Source organism: Papio anubis, chromosome 14 (genome assembly GCF_008728515.1).
Source record: "Papio anubis isolate 15944 chromosome 14, Panubis1.0, whole genome shotgun sequence".
Classification (NCBI taxonomy): Eukaryota; Metazoa; Chordata; class Mammalia; order Primates; family Cercopithecidae; genus Papio; species Papio anubis.
The window spans coordinates 10,547,556-10,570,483 of NC_044989.1; the positions used below are offsets into that span (position 1 = coordinate 10,547,556).

Consider the following 22,928-nt stretch of genomic DNA (forward strand, 5'->3'; position numbering starts at 1 on the left):
AGGTGGAGAGGGTGAGGTGGGAGTTTCCTGGGTAACCGGGCGCTCACCCGCGCCCACACGGACAGGAAAAGCTTCGCTGTCTACCCAGGTGTGTCCTGAGCACCTGCGCACCTGTTGCGTGGTTCCCCACAGATCGGCCCTGTCTCGTGCACTGGCCTGGAGACACCTGGGAGTAGGTGATTCCCCTGAGATCCGCGCCTGTCGCTGTGAGGCGAGAGCCGGTGACCAGGCGGGGCTGCGGCGGCCGCAGCGGGAGGGCGGGGTGGTTCCGAGCTCGGAGCCCTTTCCCGACTCCCGCTCGGCTCAGCCGTCCACGCGTCCGGGACGGGGCAGCGCAGTCTTACGGCTGGAGACCCTGTGGGACGCGCCGCAGAAGCCCCCAGGGACCCAGCCCGCGCGCTTGGGGGACCGGAGACCCCGCGCGGCCCCTCCGCGCCTTCCCGCCGGGCGCCTGCACCTGCTCCCCGGGTCTCCGGCCCCCGGCTGGAGCGAGGCGAGAGGCGGGCGGCCCGTATGCAAATATCCGGCGGGGCCGGGGCCGCCCCCGCGCCTGGGATAAAAGGCGGGGCGGGGCGCGGGGCAGCGAAGCCGCTGCCTCCCGGGAGCCGGCAGTGCGCTGCGGCCTCGCACCTGCCGCCGGTCGCCTGCAGCCCCTACCGCGCGGTCCGCGCCCCTCCTGCTCCCGGTAAGGACGCACCGCAGAGCTGCGACCCGAGGCGGGGGCGGGGTGGGGACACAGGCACGGGGTCCGGCTGCGCCACGGCCTGCGCTTTCCCATTGGGAACGTGGGCAGCGGGCACCTCCCCGCGCTCCCCCGCGGCCGGATAGGTGGCATCTTCGCAGGTGCTGCGGGGGACCAGTTCGTCCCCAGGCCATGGGCAGTCAAGGCGGAAAGGAGCTGGGTTGGGTCTGCGCGGGGTTGGGAGAGAACAAAACGCCCTCGGATTGGAGCGGGACCGGGAGTCCGAAAGGAAGAGGTTCCACCAGGTGTCTCTGGCTCCTCAGAGCTTATCCTGCTTTCCCCCAGCCGTCCGGAGACGCGGCGGAGAGGCAGCGGAAAGGGGGAACCCGGCCGAGGGGGAAAGGTGCGGGTGTGGACACCTGTGAAGGAGCAGCACGAATCGAATCAACCGTAGAGGCCGCAGACGCGGCCGCAAAACCACCCGCCAGGCCGGACAAGGGATCCAGCTCTGCTGAGCGGGCACCTCGCCTAGTGGAAAAAAGACTTCAGTAGTTCCCCTCACCCACTACTACTTTTTTTTCTTGTATATATGTATATATTTTTAAAAAATCCTTCTGAAGTCTATTTTTAAAGCTAATAGCAATCACAAGGTTGGCCAGTTTGACCTGCGGTTTGACCTGGTAGCCTGTTGTGAAAATCCCTCCCTCATCCCACGCCTTCCTCCACCCCATCCTGCATCCCAGAAGATGCGGTATGGAAGGAAGACAAATATTCCCCCAGAAGGTGTCCGCCTCCAGCTTACTGTCCTCCCGTTTTATGATGCCTGATAGGGGTTGCTCACCCAGGTGGAGAGAAAGAAAGGAACCTCTCCCTCCTCCTCTGCTCCTGAAAACCAGCCAGAACCACTGCAGGGACCAAGGAGCTTTGGAGTTTCTTGAACACCTGAGGGCTGCCTAGGTGGAGATAAGCGCTTTGCTTTTGCAAATAGATGTTCTTGGAGCTCACAGATCCTAGAAAGGATGAATTGGAGGGTAGGGAGTGGTGAGGCAGGGATACATCTCTCCTCTGACACATCTCTCCTCCTGTTTCTGTTTGTGTATGTTTGTGCTGGTTCTAGGCAGTCACTGGGTAAGAGAAGACTGGAAGCATGTCGGAGTTTTGGTTAATTTCCGCCCCTGGAGATAAGGAAAATGTGCAAGCTCTGGAGAGGATGAATACTGTAACCTCCAAGTCCAACCTGTCTTATAATACCAAATTCGCTATTCCTGACTTCAAGGTAAAATTCCTGGGGAGGAGTGAAAAGAGGATGGATTGGTCAGGGGGAGAGGGGAGAGGAAGACAGAGGTTGCTACTTCAGGAACCCAAGGAGAAAGTATCAAGGCAAATGCGGGGGCTGAGGACAAGCTGAGGTTTGAGGATGGACAGGGAAGTGATGGGCTAGGTGGGATATCGTGCCATAGTCCCAAATTAATTGTGTTACCTATGTAGGTGCAGCCACAGGAAGGAATGAACAGGGGGACAAGGTTGTGGGTAGCAGTGTCTAATGCTTCAAAAAGTGGGAAGTGTGTTAAATGCACACTCAAGTCCTCTCCGGTGTTCCTCTGGCTCCTCCTGGTTTGTCTGCAACATCTCAGAAGACAACCATATAGTTTAGATGAGCAGGCTTGAGGGGGCTTCAGCCTTGATTGTACTCGACCTGGGGGCAGGGGAGGAAATCTAGGATCCCTTTGGTCCTGCGGGGCGGGGGAAGGGAGGGGATTTGGTGGCAGAAGGGAGTTTGGGTCGTGCCCAGGCATCTAATGGCTCTTGGAGTGGAGGGCAAGGTTCAAAACTAACATTAAAGAAGAATGAGACATGTGCAATTTTTTTTTTTTTTTTTTTTTTTTTGGAGATAGAGTTCACTCTTATCACCCAGGGTGGAATGCAGTGGCATGATCTCGGCTCACTGCAACCTCCGCCTCCCGAGTTCAAGTGATTCTCCTGCCTCAGCCTCCTGAGTAGCTAGGATTATAGGTGCATGCCACCATGCCCAGCTAATTTTTGTATTATTAGTAGAGATGAGGTTTTGCCGTGTTGGGCAGGCTAGTCTTGAACTCCTGACCTCGGGTGAGGCCACCCACCTTGGCCTCCCAAAGTGCTGGGATTATAGGTGTGAGCCACTGTGCCCAGCCGAAATGCACAATTCTTTTTTTTTTTTTTTTTTTCTTTTTTTTTATTTGAGACAGAGTTTTGCTCTTATTGCATAGGCTGGAGTGCAATGGCACAATCTTGGCTCACTGCAACCTCTGCCTTCCAGGTTCAAGCAATTCTCCTGCCTCAGCCTCCCAAGTAGCTGGGATTACAGACACCTGCCACCATGCCCAGCTAACTTTTGTGTTTTTAGTAGAGATGGTGGTTTCACCATGTTGGTCAGGCTGGTCTTGAACTCCTGACCTCATGATCTGCCTGCCCCAGCCTCCCAAAGTGCTGTAGGTTTCCACAGGGAAGACACTACAACTTTCTCCCAGACCACATGGCACATGATGAGATGGTGCTGATGACACAGGTGCTGGTGAGATGGCACTGACTGCCCAGCATCTGCTTTTGTAGAAAACTGCCACATAGTCCCCTTTCAAACCTCACTTTGCCCCTCTGCCAAAACAGCTGCACCATCAGCTCCCAGGGTTGTGATGCCACCCCGTTTGTTAACATTTGCTGAGCAAGGTGCTGATGGCTAGGTACTTTAAATGCATCACCGGGAAGCTTTTCCTCCTCCCTCTTTACAAGTCAGCTTGTCCCCGCTGACTCTCGGGACAGGCTGGGAGAGGCTAAGTGATTACGAGGATTGTCAGGATGGTAAGTGGCAGCAGTGGGTTCTGAACCCACATCTTGCTACCTTTTTAAGCCTTCCCCTGCTTGTCCAGCAACGGACACTGTACGGGTTAGTAAATTCTGCATCCACTCATCGATACTGTGTGTGAGGCACTGTGCTGGACTCTGGAAGGTAAAAAGATTAAAAAAAAAAAAGAAGAAGACACAGCCCCTGCAGAAGTTGCTTAAAATTAAGTTGCTTGAAAAGAAGCGACTTGACTTGGTAGAGATACTCAGGTTTCATCATTTCCTAATTACCTTTTTTTTGAATGGAGTCTTGCTCTGTCACCCAGGCTGGAATGCAGTGGTGCAATCTAGGCTCACTGCAACCTCCGCCTCCTGGGTTCAAGTGATTCTCCTGCCTCAGCCTCCCCAGTAGCTGTGATTATAGGCACATGACCATGCCTGGCTAGTTTTTGTATTTTTAGTAGAGACAGTGTGTCACCAGGTTGACCAGTCTGGTCTCAAACTCTCAGCCTCCCAAAGTGTTGAGATTACAGGTGTGAGCCACTGTGCCCGGCCTCCTAATTACTTTTTTTAATTTTTTTTTTCTTGAAATTCTGCCAAGTCTCAGAACCTAATTACTTTTTAACATCTAGTTGGTGGTGGTACCACATGATAGCAACCCTTTTCTTTCTAATTCTGTGAAAATACCTTTAAATACAATTTTGGACATTGTAGTAATTTCTACACTAAGAAATAGATCATGGTCAGGCACTGTGGCTTACTCCTTGGCCAAAATCCCAGCATTTTGGGAGGTCGAGGCAGGAGGATCACTTGAGGTCAGGAGTTCGAGACCAGCCTGGACAACATGACCAAACCCCATCTCTACTAAAAATACAAAAAACATTAGCCACGCATGGGGCACATGCCTGTAATACCAGCTATCCGGGAGGCTGAGGCAGAAGAATCACTTGAACCTGGGAGGCAGAGGTTGCAGTGAGCCGAGATCTCAAACAACAACAACAACAACAACAACAAAAACCAGATCATAAGTACTCTGAAAAGGACCTAGGTGAATGATGAAGTGGGAGGAAAAGCTGCCTCCTTCCCCAGCAAGATTTTTTTTTTTTTTTTTTGAGATGCAGTCTCACTCTGTTGCCCAGGCTGGAGTGCAGTGGTGCAATCTCAGCTGACTGCAACCTCCACCTCCCGGGTTCAAGTGATTTTCCTGCCTCAGACTCTCAAGTAGCTGGGATTACGGGTGCATGCCACCATGCCCAGCTAATTTTTGTATTTTTAGTAGAGGCAGGGTTTTGCCATATTGGCCAGGCTGGTCTCAAACTCCTGACCTCAGGTGATCTGCCCACCTCGGCCTCAAGATCATGGTTAATAACAGCAAAGAACAGAGAAAAAGACTGGTGGGGCTGGGCGCAGTGGCTCATGCCTGCAATTCCAGCACTTTGGGAGGCCAAGGCAGGTGGATCACCTGAAGTCGGGAGTTCAAGACCAGCCTGACCAACATGGAGAAACCCCATCTCTACTAAAAATAAAAAATTAGCCAGGCATGGTGGTGCATGCCTGTAATCCCAGCTACCCAGGAAGGCTGAGGCAGGAGAATCGCTTGAATCCAGGAGGCAGAGGTTGAGGTGAGCTGAGATCGTGCCATTTCACTACAGCCTGGGCAACAAGAGCGAAACTCTGTCTCAAAAAATAAATGAATGAATGAATGAATGAATGAATGAATGAATGAATAAATAAATAAATAAATAAATAAATAAATACTGGTGGGACTGCCTCAGAGCAGAAAAGCTTTTAAGAATGGAAACTTCTTTAACTTGCTTTCTGGTGTATCTCTTCCTTAGCTATGGGGATTAACAACATGACTGACTAGCAAGCTGCCATTCTAAGAGGAAAATGAGCTAAGGTCAGATGGTGACATCATAGTCACTCCTTCCTATGGCAGGCACGACAGTTTATCCTGTTGGTCAAAAATAAGTAAATGAAGACACCCCCAAATCCACTGGTTTCTATTAAGAGTTCTTTCTACTTTCCACTTTGGCCATTAACCAGAGGTGACAAATTCAAGATGAAGTGACAGAGTCCCTGCCCTGTTGTTGAGATGGCATCATGCTTGGCCAGAAACCTGTGAGCCTCTGACGTTTTTATGATCTGTCTAGGTGGGGACCTTGGATTCCCTGGTTGGCCTCTCTGATGAGTTGGGGAAACTCGACACCTTTGCTGAAAGGTAAAATATTCCTTATTTACTACATACAAGTGAGAATTTGACATTGTTATCAGAGGACACAGTGTTCTTGCTCTGGCTGAACCGGAGTATGGATTTGTCTAGACCTGGTTCCAGAAGTCAGCAGAGAAAACCGATCAGTTCCCCTGCGGGTGCTGGGTCTGCAGGAGCCTGCCTGGCCCCTCCCGGTGTTGTGTCTGCTGGAGGCAGCACTTGTTAAGGGGTTGCCTCCGACCTGAAGATCATGCATAGCTGCCGAGACACTTAGAAAACTCACTGGTGTAGTTTCCCAACAAACCTTTTTAAGTTTGTTTATTTTTTAGTAATAAATGATCATAGTACAAAATTTCAAGTACAAAAAAAGTCCTGGTGCAGTGGCTCATGCCTGTAATCCTAGCTACTCCAGAGGTTAAGTCAGGAGACTCACTTGAGCCCAGGAGTTCAACACCAGCCTGGACAATATAGAGAGCCTGCCTTCCTTCCTTCCTTCCTTCCTTCCTTCCTTCCTTCCTTCCTTCCTTCCCTCCTCCCTCCCTTCCTTCCCTCTTCCTTCCTCCCTTCCTTCTTTCCTTCCCTCCCCTTCTCCTTCCTTCCTTCCTTCCTTCCTTCCTTCCTTCCTTCCCTTCCCTTCTTCCTTCCTTCCTTCCTTCCTTCCTTCCTCCCTCCCTCCCTCCCTCTCTCTCTCTCTCTCTCTTTCTTTCTTTTGACAGTCTCACTCTGTCACCCAGGCTGGAATACAATGGTCCAATCATGGCTCACTGCAACCTCCACCTCCCAGGTTCAAGTGATTCTCCTGCCTCAGCATCCTGAGTAGCTGGGACTACAGGCACCTGCCACCACGCCCAGCTAATTTTTGTATTTTTAGTAGAGACAGGGTTTCACCATGTGGTCCAGGCTAGTCTTGAACTCCTGACCTCAGGTAATCCACCCGCCTCGACCTCCCAAAGTGTTACGATTACCGACATGAGCCACTGTGCCCGGCTGAGAGACCTCTTCCTTCCTTCCTTCCTTCCTTCCTTCCTTCCTTCCTTCCTTCCTTCCTTCCTTCCTTCCTTCCTTCCTTTCTTCTCTCTTTCTCTCTCTCTCTCTCTCTTTCTCTCTCTCTCTCTCTCTTTCTTTCTGAGATGGAATCTCGCTCTGTTGCCCAGGCTGGAGTGCAGTGGCGCCATCTCAGCTCACTGCAAGCTCTGCCTCCCAGGTTCACGCCATTCTCTCACCTTAGCCTCCCGAGTAGCTGGGACTACAGTGCCCCATGCCTGGCTAATTTTTTGTATTTTTAGTAGAGACGGGGTTTCACCATATTGGCCAGGCTGGTCTTGAACTCCTGAGCTTGTGATCCACTCGCCTCAGCCTCCCAAAGTGCTGGGATTACAGGCGTGAGCCACCGCACCTGACCGAGAGACGCTGTTTCCAAGAAAGAAAAACAAAAAGCTAGATGTGGTGATGGTGCCTGTAGTCCTAGCTACTGGGGAGGCTGTGGTGAGAAGAATGCTTGAACCCAGGAGCTTGAGGCTGCAGTGAGCTCTGGTTGTGCTACTGCACTCCAGTCTGGACAACAGAGTGAGACCCCATCTCAAGCAAACAAATAAACAAAAACCCAAAGTACTAAAAGGATATATATAGTGAAAGTTAAGGTTTCCGGCCAAGAGTGGTGGCTCACGCCTATAATCCCAGCATTTTGGGAGGCTGGGGTGGGTGGATCACCTTATGTCAGGAGTTCGAGACCAGCCTGGCCAACATGACAAAACCCCGTCTCTACTAAAAATACAAAAATCAGCTGGGTGTGATGGCGGGTGCCCATAATCCTAGCTACTTGGGAGGCTGAGGTGGGAGAATCGCTTGGGTGGGGGAGGCAGGGTGGAGGTTGCAGTGAGCCAAGATCGTGCCACTTCACTCCACCCTGGGTGACAGAGCGAGACTTCTGTCTCAAAAAGAAAAAGAAAATTAAGTTTTCCTCTCATCTGTTTTTCTCTTTCCTTTCCCCTAGTCCTCCATTGCCCCTCTTTCAAGGCAATTTTACTATAACTTTCTAGGTGAGCCTTCCAGAGATAGCCAATACATGCACAAATAAATATGTCTTAAAATTAATATTATTCATTCATGTATTTGTTTGCTTATTTGTGTTTTTTGCAGACAGGGTCTGGCTCTGTTGCCTAGGCTGGAGTGCAGTGGAAAAAATCATAGCTCAGTGCAGCCTTGAACTCCTGGGCTCAAGCGATCTTCCTACCTTAGCCTCCCAATTATCTGAGACTATAGTCACATGCCACCATGCCCAGCTAATTTTTGTATTTTTTGGTAAAGACAGGGTCTCACTATGTTGCCCAGGCTGGTCTTGAACTCCTGGCCTCAAGTGATCCTCTTGCCTCGGCCTCCCAAAGTGTTGGGATTACAGATGTGAGTCACCACATTCAGTCTTAAAATTAATTTTGTACAAATGATAGCATATATTCTGCATCTTGCAGTTTAGTTAAATAACATGTCTCAGAGATAGTTTCATATCGGTCCATAACTGCATGTTCGTTCTTTTAATGGCTGTGTTACTGTGAATAGATGTACCCTCATTTATTTGAATAGACTGGTGGATTGCTTGACTCCAGGAGTTCAAGACCAGCCTAGACAACATAGCAAAACCCCATCTCTATTGAAAATACAAAACATTAGCCGAGCATGGTGGTATGTGCCTGTAGTGCCAACTATGCAGGAGGCTGAGATGGAAGAATCACCTGAGCCTGGGAGTTTGAGGTTACAGTGAGCCGAGATCATGCCACGGCACTCCAGCCTGGGCAAAAGAGTGACACTCTGTCTAAAAAAAAAAAAAAAAAAAAAAAATTATATGAGGATGTTGTGGAGTCTTAAAATTATATATCTTTGTTTAAATTATTACAAATCTGGGCCAGGTGTGGTAGCTCACACCTGTAATCTCAGTACTTTGGGAGGCCGAGGCGGGCGGATCACGAGGTCAAGAGAGCGAGACCATCCTGGCCAACATGAAAATACAAAAAAAAAAAAAAAAAAAAAGTTGGTGGTGGCTGGCGCCTGTAATCCCAGCTACTCGGGAGGGTGAGGCACAAGAATTGCTTGAACCCGGCAGGCAGAGGTTGTAGTGAGCTGAGATCGCGCCACTGCACTCCAGCCCTTGGGACAGAATTTTGTCTTTAAAAAAAAAAAAATTATTACAAATCTGGTATATAATCATTGGAAAACTTTTTTTTTTTTTTTTTGAGATAGATTCTCCTCTGTCACCCAGGCTGGAGTGCAGTAGCACGATCTGGGCTCACTACAGCCTCTGCCTCCCAAGTTCAAGCAATCTCCTGCCTCAACCTCGCAAGTAGCTGGGATTACAGGTACATGTCAACAAGCCCAGCTAATTTTTGTGTTTTTAGTAGAGATGGTGTTTCACCATGTTGGCCAGGCTGGTCTCAAACTCCTGACCTCAAGTGATTCATTGGAAAGCATTTATAGATCATAGAATGGCATGAAAAAGAAAATATAAATCACCCATTATTATGCCATCCAAATATAACTATTATTATATTGTGCTTACAGTGTGTACATCTAATTTTCTTAACACATAAATATAATTTCTGGATAATGTAGTAATAGCAGTAAGATCAGGCCAAGCACAATGGCTCACGCTTGTAATCCCAGCACTTTGGGAGGCCAAGGCAGGAGGAACACTTGAGCCCAAGAGTTTGAGAAGAACTTGGGCAACCTAGTGAGACCCTGTCTCTACAAAAAGTAAAAAATACTAGCTGGGTGTGGTGGTGCACCTGTAGTCCCAGCTACTTGGGAGGCTGAGGTGGGAGGATTGCTTGAGCCCAGGAGGTCGAGGCTGAACTGAGCTGTGATCGTGCCACCCCCCTCCAGCCTGGGTGACAGATCGAGACCCTGGCTGTCGGGTAGATGAAGGCGGCATTCCCCAAGGGCTGGGTGGTGGCCTTCTGGGCTGCAGTGCTGGGACACAGCGCTCTGACTGCTTCCTTAAAGGGTTTCAGGGATTTCTTTTCTTTTTCTTCTAACCCTTAACATTTGTGAAACTTTCAGGTTTTTAGGGCCCATGGACTTGATCTTTTCTTCTTAGTGGAATGGTGAGATGGCTGCTACTGCCTTGTTTGATGAACTGTATGGAATTAGGAATTCTAGTGAACATACTTTGAGGATTTCTTTTTTCTTAAGATAGAGTCTTGCTCTGTCGCCCCAGCTGGAGTACAGTGGCACAATCTTAGCTCACTGCAACCTCTGATTCCTGGGCTCAAGCGATTCTCCTGCCTCAGCCTTCCAAGTAGCTGAGATTACAGGCGCGTGCCACCAGGCCTGGCTAATTTTTATATTTTTAGTAGAGGTGGAGTTTCACCATGTTGGGCAGGCTGGTCTCTTAACTCGTGACTTCAAGTGATCCTCCAGCCTCAGCCTCCCAAAGTTTTGGGATTACAGGCATGAACCACTGTGCCCAGCCACTTTGAGGATTTCTAGTCTGCAGATTAGTGCCATGGGCCAAAAATTGGGTTCTCTGTGTCCTGTTGCTCTTTGCCTTCTAATTGCCTAAGAATAATAGGATGCCTTTGTTAGTGACATTTTGCTTTGTATGGGATGTTGGACTAACTTACACACAGGTCACCAAGCAGTTTGCTGTTCACAGTGTTTTTTGTTCTTTTTTTTTTTGAAACAAGATAATACATAGGTGTAAACCTTCTTTTTTTCTTTTTTTGAGATGGAGTTTCGCTCATGTTGCCCAGGCTGGAGTGCAATGGCACGATCTTGGCTTATTGCAAACTCCACCTCTTGACTTAAAGTGATTCTCCTGCCTCAGCCTCCCGAGTAGCTGGGATTACAGGCATGCACCACCATGCCCGGCTAATGTTGTATTTTTTAGTAGAGACGGGATCTCTCCACATTGGTCAGGCTGGTCTCGAACTCCCGACCTCAGGTGGCCCGCCCACCTTGGCCTCCCAAAGTGCTGGGATTACAGGCGTGAGCCATTGCGCCCTGCTAACAATTTTTTTTTTTTCCATGAGACAGGATGTTGCTCTGTCACCCAGCCTGGAGTGTAGTAGCACCATCAAGGTTCACTGCAGCCTCCACCTCTCAGGCTTAAGCGATCCTCCCGCCTCAGCCTCTCAAGTAGCTGTGACCACAGGTGCACAACACCATGCCCAGCTAATTTTTAAATTTTTTGTAGAGACAAGGTCTCACTATATCTCCCAGGCTGGTCTCGAACTCCTGGGCTCCAGCAATCCTCCCACCTTGGCCTCCCAAAGTGCTGGAATTACAAGCATGAGTCACCACACCTAGCCACCATTCACAGTCTTTGAGAAAGAAAACTAACCTTTGGCTGTCTCATTCATAGAATCTGTCTGCTCTCAGACGAATGAAGGGAAGTAAAATCATACTAAATCAAGTATTATCAAATCCCAGGGCCTGTCCGATAAAAGTTAATATTCCAGAAAAAGTGACTTGATCTGGAAATGTTGACTGCCTTCTTAGGCTTCTCGGTACTACAGGGAGGTATGACCGGCCTTGTACAACTTATGGCCTAGCTGAGAAGACACATATTAATAAAATAATCACATCACATAATCAAATAATGCTAAACCTAAGAAAGGCCTGTAACAGATGCCATCGAGAGCAGCCCGCTGCCCTAGGCTGGTGAATGTCTTAGGTTTTCTTGGGCAGCAGGGACAAACTACAGCAGGAGACTGGTCACATGCAGGAAGGTTGGCTTAAGAAGTGTGAATTGGGCCAGCCGCGGTAGCTCATGCCCGTAATCCCAGCACTTTGGGAGGCTGAGATGGGTGGATCACTTGAGCCCAGGAGTTCAAGACCAGCCTGGGCAACATGGTGAAACTCCATCTCTACAAAAAATACAGAATTTAGCCAGGCGTGGTGATGCGTGCCTATAGCCCCTGCACTTGGGACGTTGAGGTGGGAGAATCGCTTGAGCCCAGGAGGTCGAGGCTGCAGTGAGCAGGGACCACACCACTGCGCTCCAGCCTGGGCAACAGAGTGAGAACCTGTCTCCAGAAGAAAAGAAAAAAAAAAGTGTGACTAGTTCCCTGCCTGCTGCAGCAGTTCTAGAGCTGTCTTTGCTACCAATTTTCTGCCCTAGTGCGAGTCTTTTAACCTCTTATTCACTAAAACCCCTTTAGCTCTGAAATTCTGTGAGCCTGGATTGTTATTGTTTCCCTTTTAGTTTCTTGCTTTTTTGCTTTTTTTGCTTTCTTTCGCTTTCCCTCCCTCCCTCCTTCTCTCCCTCCCTTCCCCCTCCCTCTCTCCCTCTCTCTCTTTGTCTCTTTCTCTCTCTTTCTTTCTTTTTGACAGAGTCTCGCTCTATTGCCCAGGCTGGAGTGCAGTGGCGTGATCTTGGCTCACTGCAACCTCCGCCTCCTGGGTTCAAATGATTCTCCTGCCTCAGCCTCCCAAATAGCTGGGATTATAGGCACCCGCTACCAAGCCCAGATAATTTTTGTATTTTGTTAGTAGAGACAGGGTTTCGCCATGTTGGCCAGGCTGGTCTCTAACTCCTGACCTCAGGTGATCCGCCCGCCTTGGCCTCCCAAAGTGCTGGGATTACAGGCGTGAGCCACCATGCCCAGCCCCACTTTAGTTTCTTTTTTGTCTGTTTGCTCTGTTTTCCCAGTAAGTATATTAGTGTTTTGTTCTGTACATACTTGTTGCACAAATTGCTTTTAATGGTAGTGTAGCATATGTTTAAGAAAAAGAAACGAAGGCTGGGCATGGTGGCTCATGCCTGTAATCCCAGCACTTTGGGAGGCCGAGGCTGGCGGATCACCTGAGGTCAAGAGTTCAAGACCATCCTGGTCAACATGGTGAAACCCCATCTCTACTAAAAATACAAAAATTAGCTGGGCCTGGTGGTGGGCGCCTGTAGTCCCAGCTACTGGGGAGGCTGAGGCAGGAGAATCACTTGAACCCAGGAGGTGGAGGTTGCAGTGAGCCGAGATCGAGCCACTTCATTCCAGTCTGGGCGACAGAGCAAGACTGTCTCCAAAAAAAAAAAAAGAAAAGAAAAGACAAAAAGAAATGAAAATACGTAAACAGGCAAGACTATGGCTATAATCGTGAAACAGATAGAACCTGTGCAAATTTAAGTGTTTTCCGAACAATAAGGACTAGGTGTGGCAAAAATGAAAACTCACTGTGCATTGTTTTCGTTTTCCTTGTGGGTATTCTTAAGAGCCTTCCTCTCAGGGGGAAGGAAAATGGTGTGGTCTGAGCACGTCAAAATTTGAATCTTAGCTTTTTTCTAGTCCAGGGGTCAGGGTGTCCTTGTTGGGAGTTGGTACTAGAGCTTGGGGTAAAAAAAAAATGGGATATATATACTAATAAATCTAGAGAAATGGCGTCAGTTCTTTGAAATGTCCTCTCTGGTTCTTTGAAAAGTGTTATTGGGTAAATACATGCTAGCTGGGTCTGTAACCTCGGTAGCACAAACCTGTCAGCGCTGCTTCTGCCCAGGAGAACAGAGAAGGCACAAGCGTTTTCAGGGTGTATTGTTTCCATATCCTTTTATTATTTATTTACTTAGGGCACTGGAGTGTTTTTCCATGTAGCTGGAAGGCAGCTTTTGCTTACGAGAGCTTTCTCTTTTTTTTTTTTATTCCTTCATACTGCCTTTGTTAATGTATTCTCTATTTGCCCTATCATTCATGAATATTTGAAAAACCAAATGCTATTATCTTTAAAAAAAAAAAAAACAAAACCTGTCTTCCTGTTTTAAAAAAATGTTTGAGTGCTTCACAGTATCTGAGCCTGTTTTGCGGTGTTGATTGACAGTGCATTTCCCAGGCGCTGCGGTGGTCAGCGGGACCTCCTGGGTGCTGTGGTGCTTGGTGACCATCGCTTGCCCCCGAGTGCTTCCCCTGTCTATGGAATAGCTGCTGGCTTTTTCTTTACCCACGTGGTTCCATGGAGCTGACCGAGGGTTGGCTGATCAAAGATTGCATAGCTGAGTGTGGATGTCTGCTTAGTGATACGTGTGAGTCAGTTCTTGTAAGGGCATTCTAAAGAGAAGTAAACTAGAATTGTAAAAAGCATCTAGTCTTCTTCTCTGCTGATGGAAGAATGTCAGATTGAAATGACCTATGTGGCATTTCGCGGGATTCAGTGAATAGACCGTGGTTGCATGTCTCTGTATGCTGCGTGCATGGTGGGTTGCTCTAAGCTGCTGGGCAGCCCTACTGTGTGTGTCTGCTGGACTCCCACTTTCCATGGCGGCTGTTCCAAGCCTTTTCCACCCCCCCCCCCCCCATCTGCCCCTGCTGAGCCCTCTTCCTCCTCCCCAACTCCCAGAGACTCTCTTCTCCACCTCTTCCCACACCCTCTGTCATCATGCCCACAGAATTACCCTGTCCTAACACACCTGGTGCTCCCCTCCTTCATGGCACTTGCCACAGTGGATTTTGACGTCCTCTTGTGGGATTATTTGGTCATATTTTTCTTCCCTGTCTTTTGCTTACGATTAGATCCCTAGCACTTGTAACACGGAGGCCCTGGGGACTGACAGTGTGAATAGAGGGAAGCATCCTGGGTTGTAAGAGCTGGGCAGCCCGTTAGAGATCTTATCTAACCTGTAGAGTTCCAAATGAGAAAACAGGCCCAGAGAGAAGCTCCTAGAAATACAAAGGTGGGCGGGGGTGGCAGAGGAGGGAATACACTCCAGATCCATCAACTTGCCATTATTGGTCTGCCTGTCTGGGCCTGTCTGCCCTGGGGGACTCTGTGCCCTGAGCTTTCCACAGTGCTTCCAGATGCTTCCAACTCGAGTCATCGGCAGAACTAACCAGAAAATGGCCTTTTTCTCTTCCATTCCACCCTCCTCCCAGATTGTACTATTAATCATTGCTACTTACGAAAACACTTAATAGTATTTATAAATCTAGACATTTAAAGATGGCTTACTGAGCCTGGGTAAAATAGCAAGACCTCGTCTCTACAAATAATAAAAAAAATTAGCCAGGTGTGGTGGGGTGCGACTGTACTCCCCACTACTCAGGAGGCTGTGGTGGGAGGATACCCTGAGCCCAAGTGGTTAAGGCTGCAGTGAGCCGTGATCGAGCCATTGCACTCCAGCCTGGGCAACAGAGTGAGACCCTGTTTAAAAAAAAGAAAAAATATGTATTTTGACTTAAATAAAATCTCTTATTAAAGTTAATTTAACCTGTTTTTACTTTTGTAAATGTGGTGAGTAGACCTTTTTTTTTTCTTTTTTTGAGACGGAGTCTCGGTCTGTCACTCAGGCTGGAGTGCAGTGGCATGATCTCGGCTGACTGCTACCTTCACCTCCTGGGTTCAAACGAATCTCCTGCCTCAGCCTCCCAAGTAGCTGGGATGACAGGTGTGCGCCACCAGGCCCAGCTAATTTTTGTATTTTTAGTAGAGATGAGGTTTCACCATGTTGGCCAGGCTGGTCTTGAACCCCTGTCCTCATGTGATCTGCCCCCCTCGGCCTCCCAAAGTGCTGGGATTACAGGTGTGAACTGCTGCGCCCAGCCCTAGACATTTTTTAATTACCCATGTGGCTTGAATTATATTCCTATTGCACAGCTTTGGGCTAGAGCTCTAGAGAAGGATCATCAAATTTGGACAGATCTCCTGGTCTTTTTTGGTTTGGTTTTGGGTTTTTTTCTCTTTTTTTTTTGAGAAAGGATCTTGCTCTGTCACCCATGCTGGAGTCAGTGGCATGATCACAGCTCACTGCAGCCTTGAACTCCTGGGCTCAAGCCATCCTCCTGCCTCAGCCTCCCAAGTAGCTGAGACTACAGGAGTGTGCCACTATGCCTGTTTCTGGAAGGTTTAAAATATGTCGTTATCACATGTTTGGACCAGGTACGTTTTTAGGAGTAGTTCTTTAATAATATTCACAAAATTTTTTAGTACTATTGCTCTGTTGGTTTTCTCTTTGGAGGAGGAGTAAATTGGCAAATTGCATTTTGCTAGAAAATCATTAGTTTCATGAACTCTTTCAAGTTATTTGAATAGAGTCTACCTATATATATTGTATTTATGCATCCCCCATTTTTTAGTGTTTGCATTTTCTTTGATTAGGCTACCCAGTAGTTTACCTATTTTGCTTTTAAGAGAAACACCTTTTTAATACATTGATCAATTTTATAATTTTTCCGATTTCTGATAGTTTAACTTCTATATCTTATTTTCCCTCCTCTTACTTTATTTGGGTTTATTTTCTTGCCCTTTTCTGTAAAACATGCTTAGTTACATGCTTAGTTCATTTATTTTTTTTTTGTTTAGTTCTGTAATGCTAACAGCAATGACGTTTTCTCTGAGTGTTTTATAATTTAAATTTTGATATGTCATGTTTTCATTTTTTTTTCCTAGATTTTGTGCTTTTTTAATTTTTATTTTTTATTATCATTTTTTCTTTTGACAAGCTCGAACTCCTGGGCTCAAGCCATCCTCCTGCCTCAACCTCCTGAGTAGCTGGGATTACAGGTGAACACCACCATGTACAACTAATATTTTATATTTTTTGTAGAGATGAGGGTTTCAGTATGTTGCCCAGACTAGTCTTGAACTACTGGGCTCAAGGAATCCTCCCACCTTGGCCTCCCAAAGTGCTGGGTTTACAGGCATGAACCACCATCCTCAGTCAATTCTGCAATTTTTAAATTCTTTTATTTGCTTTTGTTTTTCATTTCTAATTCTGTTGCCTTGTTAGAAAATGAATTAGGTTGGCCAGCCGTGGTGGCTCATGCCTGTAATCCCAGCACTTTGGGAGTCCGAGGTGGGAGGATCACTTGAGGCCAGGAGTTCAAGACCAGCCTGGCCAACAGGGCAAAACCCCGTCTCTACTAAAATTACCAACAAAACAAAACAAAACAAAAAAATTAACCAGGTGTGGTGGTGGGTGCCTGTAATCCCAGCTACTAGGGAGGCTGAGGCTGGAGCATCACTTGAACCTGGGAGGTGTAGTGAGCAGAGATTGTGCCACTGTACTCCAGCCTGGACAAGTGAGACTCTGTCTCAAAAAAAAAAAAAAGAAAAAGAAAAAAAAAAGAAAGAAAATGAATTAGGTGCTATTTTGACCTTTGGGAATTTGCAATTTTCTTTGTGACCTAATCTATTGCCTATTTTTCTAAGTGTTTCATGGGTATCTGAAATGGGTGTGTTCTCTTGTTTTCATTGCACAGCATTGATAAATGTCTATTGGAGCAACACTATCAGTGAATGTCATATTTGCTATTTCATGTTTTTATACTTTAGGCGCTTTGCTGCCCTTACGGGATGCAGAAAGATCTACGACAGTTTCTTTGTTTGTTTTTGGAGACACAGTCTCACTCTGTCGCCCAGGCTGGAGTGAAGTGGCGCAATCTCTCTCGGCTCACTGCAACCTTTGCCTTCCGGGTTCAAGCGATTCTCCTGCCTCAGCCTCCTGAGTAGCTGGGACTACAGGCACCCGCCACCAGGCCCAGCTATTTTTTGTATTTTTAGTAGAGGTAGGGTTTTGCCACATTGGCCAGGCTGGTCTCGAACTTCTGACCTCAAGTGATCCTGCCTTGGCCTCCCAAAATGCCGAGATTACAGGCGTGGGCCCCCACGCCTTGCCATCTATGACAGTTACAACTCCTCGAAGGCTGCCCCTTTGTTCCTCTCTAGCACGTCTGTGTGCAGTATATTGTCTTGAATTCCATGCTGCCTGATGGTTTGTCACGTCTCTATTTTGGTAACTGCCATTGATTGATAAATGAGAATATTGTTGTTTGAAGAGTTAAGTCATTTGTGTTAGATCATGTAGCTGCCTAGTGTTGGGCCTTCGCCTGGTCATCCTGACTCCCTAGTCTGCCCTTGCTCTGTCGTAGGCCCCTCACAGGTGGCAGGAGCTCTCCTTTGCCTCCCCCGCCTTGATTTTCAGTTTAGGCCCAGCTGGGATAGTCTCCAGTATCTACCAGGCTTCCCCCAGCTCCCAGCAGCTCTTATCAAACCAGAAGTCCAGCCAGCAGGGGAGGAAGGAATGTTGGCTGGCCACTTTAGGTACAACATGTGGGAGTAAGGGTCAGCTCGAGGCAATGTTGTGAAATTCCGAAATCGTTCTTTGGAGGTTAAATTTAATGTAAGGCATTTCCATCTTGGACCCTGCCCCAGTCCTTCAGGGACCCATGGCTCCATTGTTCCCCAGATCTCAGCAAGGCTTTTTTCACTTAACACCGTGTTGGTGCTCATCACAGCCCCGGTAAATGGCAGCCATTTGGACGTTCCTTATTTTCACGAGCTTCAGGGGCAACCTTCCATGGTCCTTTTTGGATGTTCTTTTTCCATTAGCTTCATGTCCAAAGTTGGTATAATTCTCAACAGATAGCTTCCATTTGTGCAGCCTTCTGCCTAGGGTTCATTCCCATCTCAGTCAAAGGCTCCAGAAACTTAAGCTCCTGGTGCTCAAGCAGACAGTCTGGGCACCACCTCCCTGTCCAACCCTCCACAGGAGACGCCAGTAAGGACCGAGTCCTGTGGGCTCCACCTCCAAAATCTGTCCGGTATGCACCCACTTCTCAGCATGTCCATCGAAGCCACCTTCATTGCGTTCCTCTGCTTTTGCAACAGACTCAGTTGTCTCCCGGTTTCCCTTTCATTCATTCACCCCACAGCAACCAGAGTGATCTTTTTAAAAGTACCGTATCACAGATCACCTGAGGTTGGAAGTTGGAGACCAGCCTGACCAACATGGAGAAACCCCATCTCTACTAAAAACAGAAAAAATTAGCCGGGTGTGATGGCACTTACCTGTAATCGCAGCTACTCGGGAGGCTGAGGCAGGAGAATCGCTTGAACCTGGGAGACAGAGTTGCAGTGAGCTGAGATCGCGCCATGGCACTCTAGCCTGGGCAATAAGAGCAAAGCTCCGTCTCAAAAATAAATAAATAACTAAAGGCACTGTATCACATGGCTCTCCTGCATGAAACCCTCCGTGACTTTTCTGTGCCCTCAATGTAAAATTCTTACTTGCGACCCTTGCTTCCAGACCCCTAGCAGGTCAGGCGCCAGGGTACTCCTCTCCAGCCACTCTGGCTCCATCCTGCCTTGGTCCTATGCCTGAAAGACCCCCCACCCACCACCCCAGCTTAGCAGGGCAGGCTTCTTCTTATTGACCCAATCCCAGAAGACTGCTCACCCAGAAGACTTCTCCAGACTGCCAGCCAGCCCAGTCCCTCTAGGTGACCCCGTTTTAATTCTCTGCATTCCACAGCCCACTATTAAAGCCCACTGTATAAGTTATCTTTGCCTTTTTGGGGTATTAATTTTGTAATTAATATCCTTGCATAACTCTTTGTGTAAATTTTTGATTATTTTAAAGTTGCATGAAGATGTTTAAATAAAACCTTACCAATGGCCGGGCACAGTGGCTCATACCTGTAATCCCAGCAGTTTAGGAGGCCGAGGCGGGCGGATCACTTGAGGTTAGGAGTTCAAGACCATCCTGGCCAACATGGTGAAACCTCATCTGTGCTAAAAATACAAAACATTAGCCGGGCGTGGTGGTAGGCACCTGTAATCGAAGCTACTTGGGAGGCTGAGGCAGGAGAATCACTTAAATCCAGGAGGCAGAGGCTGCAGTGAGCCGAGATCACACCTCTGCACTCTAGCCTGAGCGACAGAGCGAGACTCCATCTCAAAAAAAAAAAAAAAAGTTGCATGCCCAAATGTGGAATTACTGGTATAATGGACATAGGCATATTGAAAGCTGTTTGTACATACTACTAACTTGTTTTCCAATAAAGTTACAAGAAGTGCCCTTTTATCATACCCCATCTATTAAGTGCCCGGCAGGATGATGTGTGATTGTTTTAATGTGCATTTCTTGGATTTCCAGTGAGAGTAAACATATTTTCAAGAGCTCTAGACATTGTACTCCTATTTGTGTGACTGGGCTGTTCCTGGCCTTGGCTCCTGCATCCTCTGGGCTGGGCTGCAGCTTGCACAACTCCAGGGGAAGCCCTTCACATTGTGTGTGCTGGAACTATGCTCCACCAGCACGGGACCTGCAATTGTTCTCAGTGACTGAGCAGCTTGGTGGATTGACTTTTTGGCATAGTCTCCAGAACTTCAATGTGTGATGTTTCTTTCTATCCCACATGCTTGGGGGATTGCCCAGTGATTCCTAAAAGACTGTAGGCCCCAGGGGATTTCAGCGACACTTCTCTGGGAGCTGAGTTTGGGTCCTCCTTGCCTGTTCCTTCCAATGGGAAAACTTTCTTTTTCATTTTTTGAGACCAAATCTCACTCTGTCGCCCAGGCTGGAGTGCAGTGGCGCTATGTCGGCTCACTGCAAACTCTGCCTCCCGGGTTCAAGTGATTCTACTGCCTCAGCCTCCCAAGTAGCTGGGATTATGGTATTGCGCCACCAGGCCCGGCTAATTTTTGTATTTTTAGTAGAGATGGGGTTTCACCATGTTGGCCAGGATGGTCTCGAACTCCCAACCTCAGGTGATCCGCCCGCCTCGGCCTCCCAAAGTGCTGGGATTACAGGCGTGAGCCACCGCACCCAGCTGAAATTGGCTTTTTGAAGAGGGTAGAGCATTACTATCTGGGCCGCATGTGGGTAAATCACTCTGTGATGCCAGCTTGACCAACGAGAATTCTGTTCTTAGTGACAAGAGTAACGTTGCTGGGTGGCTCTACAAACTGTATGCGGAGGGGAGTCCTTCTGAAGAGCTAAAGATGGGCTCCTGATTTAAACCTCCAGTTTCTGTGAAGCCAGGTTGGAATTTAAAGCATGGTGTGTCTGTGGCCAGAGTCCCCAAGGGGAGCCTCCTAGTGAGCCTCACTGGACCTTTGTTTTTGTGAAAAGAAAATCACTTAATTGCTGTGGAGTCACATTTTCCTGGTGACTTTGCTGCAGGGCATGTCGATTTCATTGTCCCTTGGTGGAGGAGGAAGTAGAGAGACAAAGGATGGGGTGAGGTGCCCAGGGGCTCCTGAGTCACCAGGGTAGGCAGGGAACAGGCTCCCCCTGGAAGCTTCTGGGCCTCCCCTCTCAGGTGTGTGGGGCACCCCCTGTGTGGCTGCAGGGGAGAGGCCAGGGCAGGTGGCCCGTCTCATCAAGGTACCCTGACAATGGCTGGGCACTGGCAGGCCTGGGGTTTTGGGTTATCCGGAGCGGGCATGCTAGTACCTGCTTTCACGGATAGAGACTGGCTTTAGGGGAAGGCTGGGGGTCAGGACCAGCTGACATTGTGGCCACCAGTGAAGTGATCTGGGGCAAGCTTCTGGGTCTCTGTGCACTCCATTTCCTCAGCTCTAGGGGCTTTGGCTTTGTGTGTGGAGCATTCAGATATAAATCCTTAGTGCTTTTCTGAGGGCAAAGAGAAGCTCCCAGATGCCCTCCCTCCGACCCTGCCCTGTAACCTGGTTGCACTCTTCCCGGGCATCTGTGTTCCTCCCTCCCTCCTTCCCTCCTTCCTTCCCTCTCTCCTTCCTTCCTTCCTTCCTTCCGTGGAGTCTCGCCCTGTGGCTTAGGCTGGAGTGAAGTGGCGCGTTCTCGGCTCACTGCAACCTCCGCCTCCCGGGCTCAAGCGGTTCTCCTGCCTCAGCCTCCCGAGTAGCTGGGATTACAGGCACACACCACCACACCCAGCTAATTTTTGTATTTTTAGTAGAGACAGGGTTTGGCCATGTTGGCCAGTCTAGTCTCCAACTCCTGACCTCAGGTGATCAGCCCACCTCGGCCTCCCAAAGTGCTGGGATTACAGGCGTGAGCCACCACGCCAGCCTTTCTGGGTAATTTCTGACAACCAAACAACTCTATCCTGCGTTTGCCAGAATTATTCCAGAAAATCCAGGGAGGCAGAAAGCTTTCTCTTTGGTGTTGCATAGACTTGCCCTCAGGATCCTCAGAACCTGTATCCACTGCTCCTCAGCGGGAGAGCTGGAGGTGGGAGACCCAACCCTTCTTTCTACAAAGAAGGGAGCGGCCTGTGCAGTTTGCAGGGCAGAACCCCTGGAGACACTGTGTCTTAAGGCCACTTAAGAATCTCCTCTGCTGGGCCCTGTGATCTGTGGCCTCAAGTATTCACCCTGATTCCAGCCCTCCTGCTGGGGTGCAAGGCTTCTGGGCACCCGCCGGCTGCTCCTCTCCCCATACCCCCGGACTGGAAGAGTCCCGGGGGCCCTGCATGGCAGGAATGTCCTGGCTGTGGGTGCAGAAGAAGAGGAGACAGATCTCAGGAGCCCCGCTCACCGTTGGGATCGAAGCCCTTCAGCCATCCTCTACCCCAGGGCCATTCTACCGCCCCTGAACGCCTTGGGGCCCAGGGTTTAGAAATCAGCAGGGCTAAGAGGTGCCCCTGTAGTCTTTGTGGAAAGGAAGGAAAGGGCATGTTCAGTACAGACCTGCCACAGGCAGATTTGTGAAACTCCCGGGCGGCCTCTTCTCACCTGATTCCCCACCACAGCTTGCCTGTATCTAGAGACTGCCTGCCCAGCACCCAAAGGCCTGCAGTCCCTACCTGCCCTGCCTCACACCTGGGCAATGCCCCCCACTCCTCCCACCCCCAGCTTACCCAATTTCTTCCCTTGGGGATTCCCCAGATGACTATCAAGGTAAGGGGCTGGGCCTGAGTAGCATGCCCTTGTCTTCCTCCTTTATTTACTCATTGCTTTTCTATTTGAATTACCATGATTGACTTTTTGTTTTTTGAAACAGGGTCTTGCTCTGTTGCCCAGACTGGAGTGCAGTGATTCAATCACTCCTCACTGCAACCTGCCTCACCCTCCTGAGTTGCTGGGACTACAGGCACACCCCACTACCCATGGCTAATATTTATTTATTTATTTATTGTAGATACAGGGTCTCACTATGTTGCTCAAGCTGATCTTGAACTCCTGGGCTCAAGTGATCCTCCTGTCTTGGCCTCCCAAAGTGCTGAGATTACAGGCGTGAGCCACCACACCTGATCGCATTCTTTTTTAGAGACTTCTTGGTGGTTCATTATATCAGATGGGTCCCTTATTGATAAATATTGAAATGGCTTCCTGTCTTTTGTAATTACAAACTATTCTGCCACAAAATATGGTGTTTGTAGCACATGAGCCAGTATGGCAGAAGAATAAATTTCTAGAAGTTCAATGGCTCACACCTGTAATCCCAGCACTAGGGAGGCCGAGGCAGAAGGATGGCTTGAGTCCAGTAGTTGGAAACTAGCTTAGGCACCATAGGGATGCCCTGTCTGTACAAATAAT

The 22,928-nt window shown here is 48.6% G+C and overlaps 1 protein-coding gene across 4 annotated transcripts in view; it reads left to right on the forward strand.

Moving 5' to 3' along the window:
• Positions 1-553: 553 nt before the first annotated feature.
• The window catches only part of ATP6V1C2 (ATPase H+ transporting V1 subunit C2), a 64,753-nt gene continuing 42,378 nt past the window's right edge, over positions 554-22,928 (forward strand). For 3 of the 4 annotated variants that reach the window (XM_031654930.1, XM_031654932.1, XM_031654931.1), the window contains exons 1-3: positions 555-685; positions 1,800-1,958; positions 5,653-5,720. In XM_031654930.1, the coding sequence (XP_031510790.1) occupies positions 1,830-1,958; positions 5,653-5,720 (197 nt within the window). In that variant the 5' untranslated portion in view covers positions 555-685; positions 1,800-1,829. Of the gene's footprint in view, positions 686-1,799; positions 1,959-5,652; positions 5,721-22,928 lie in introns of all 4 variants that reach the window. The other variant, XR_004178182.1, reaches the window with a different exon arrangement.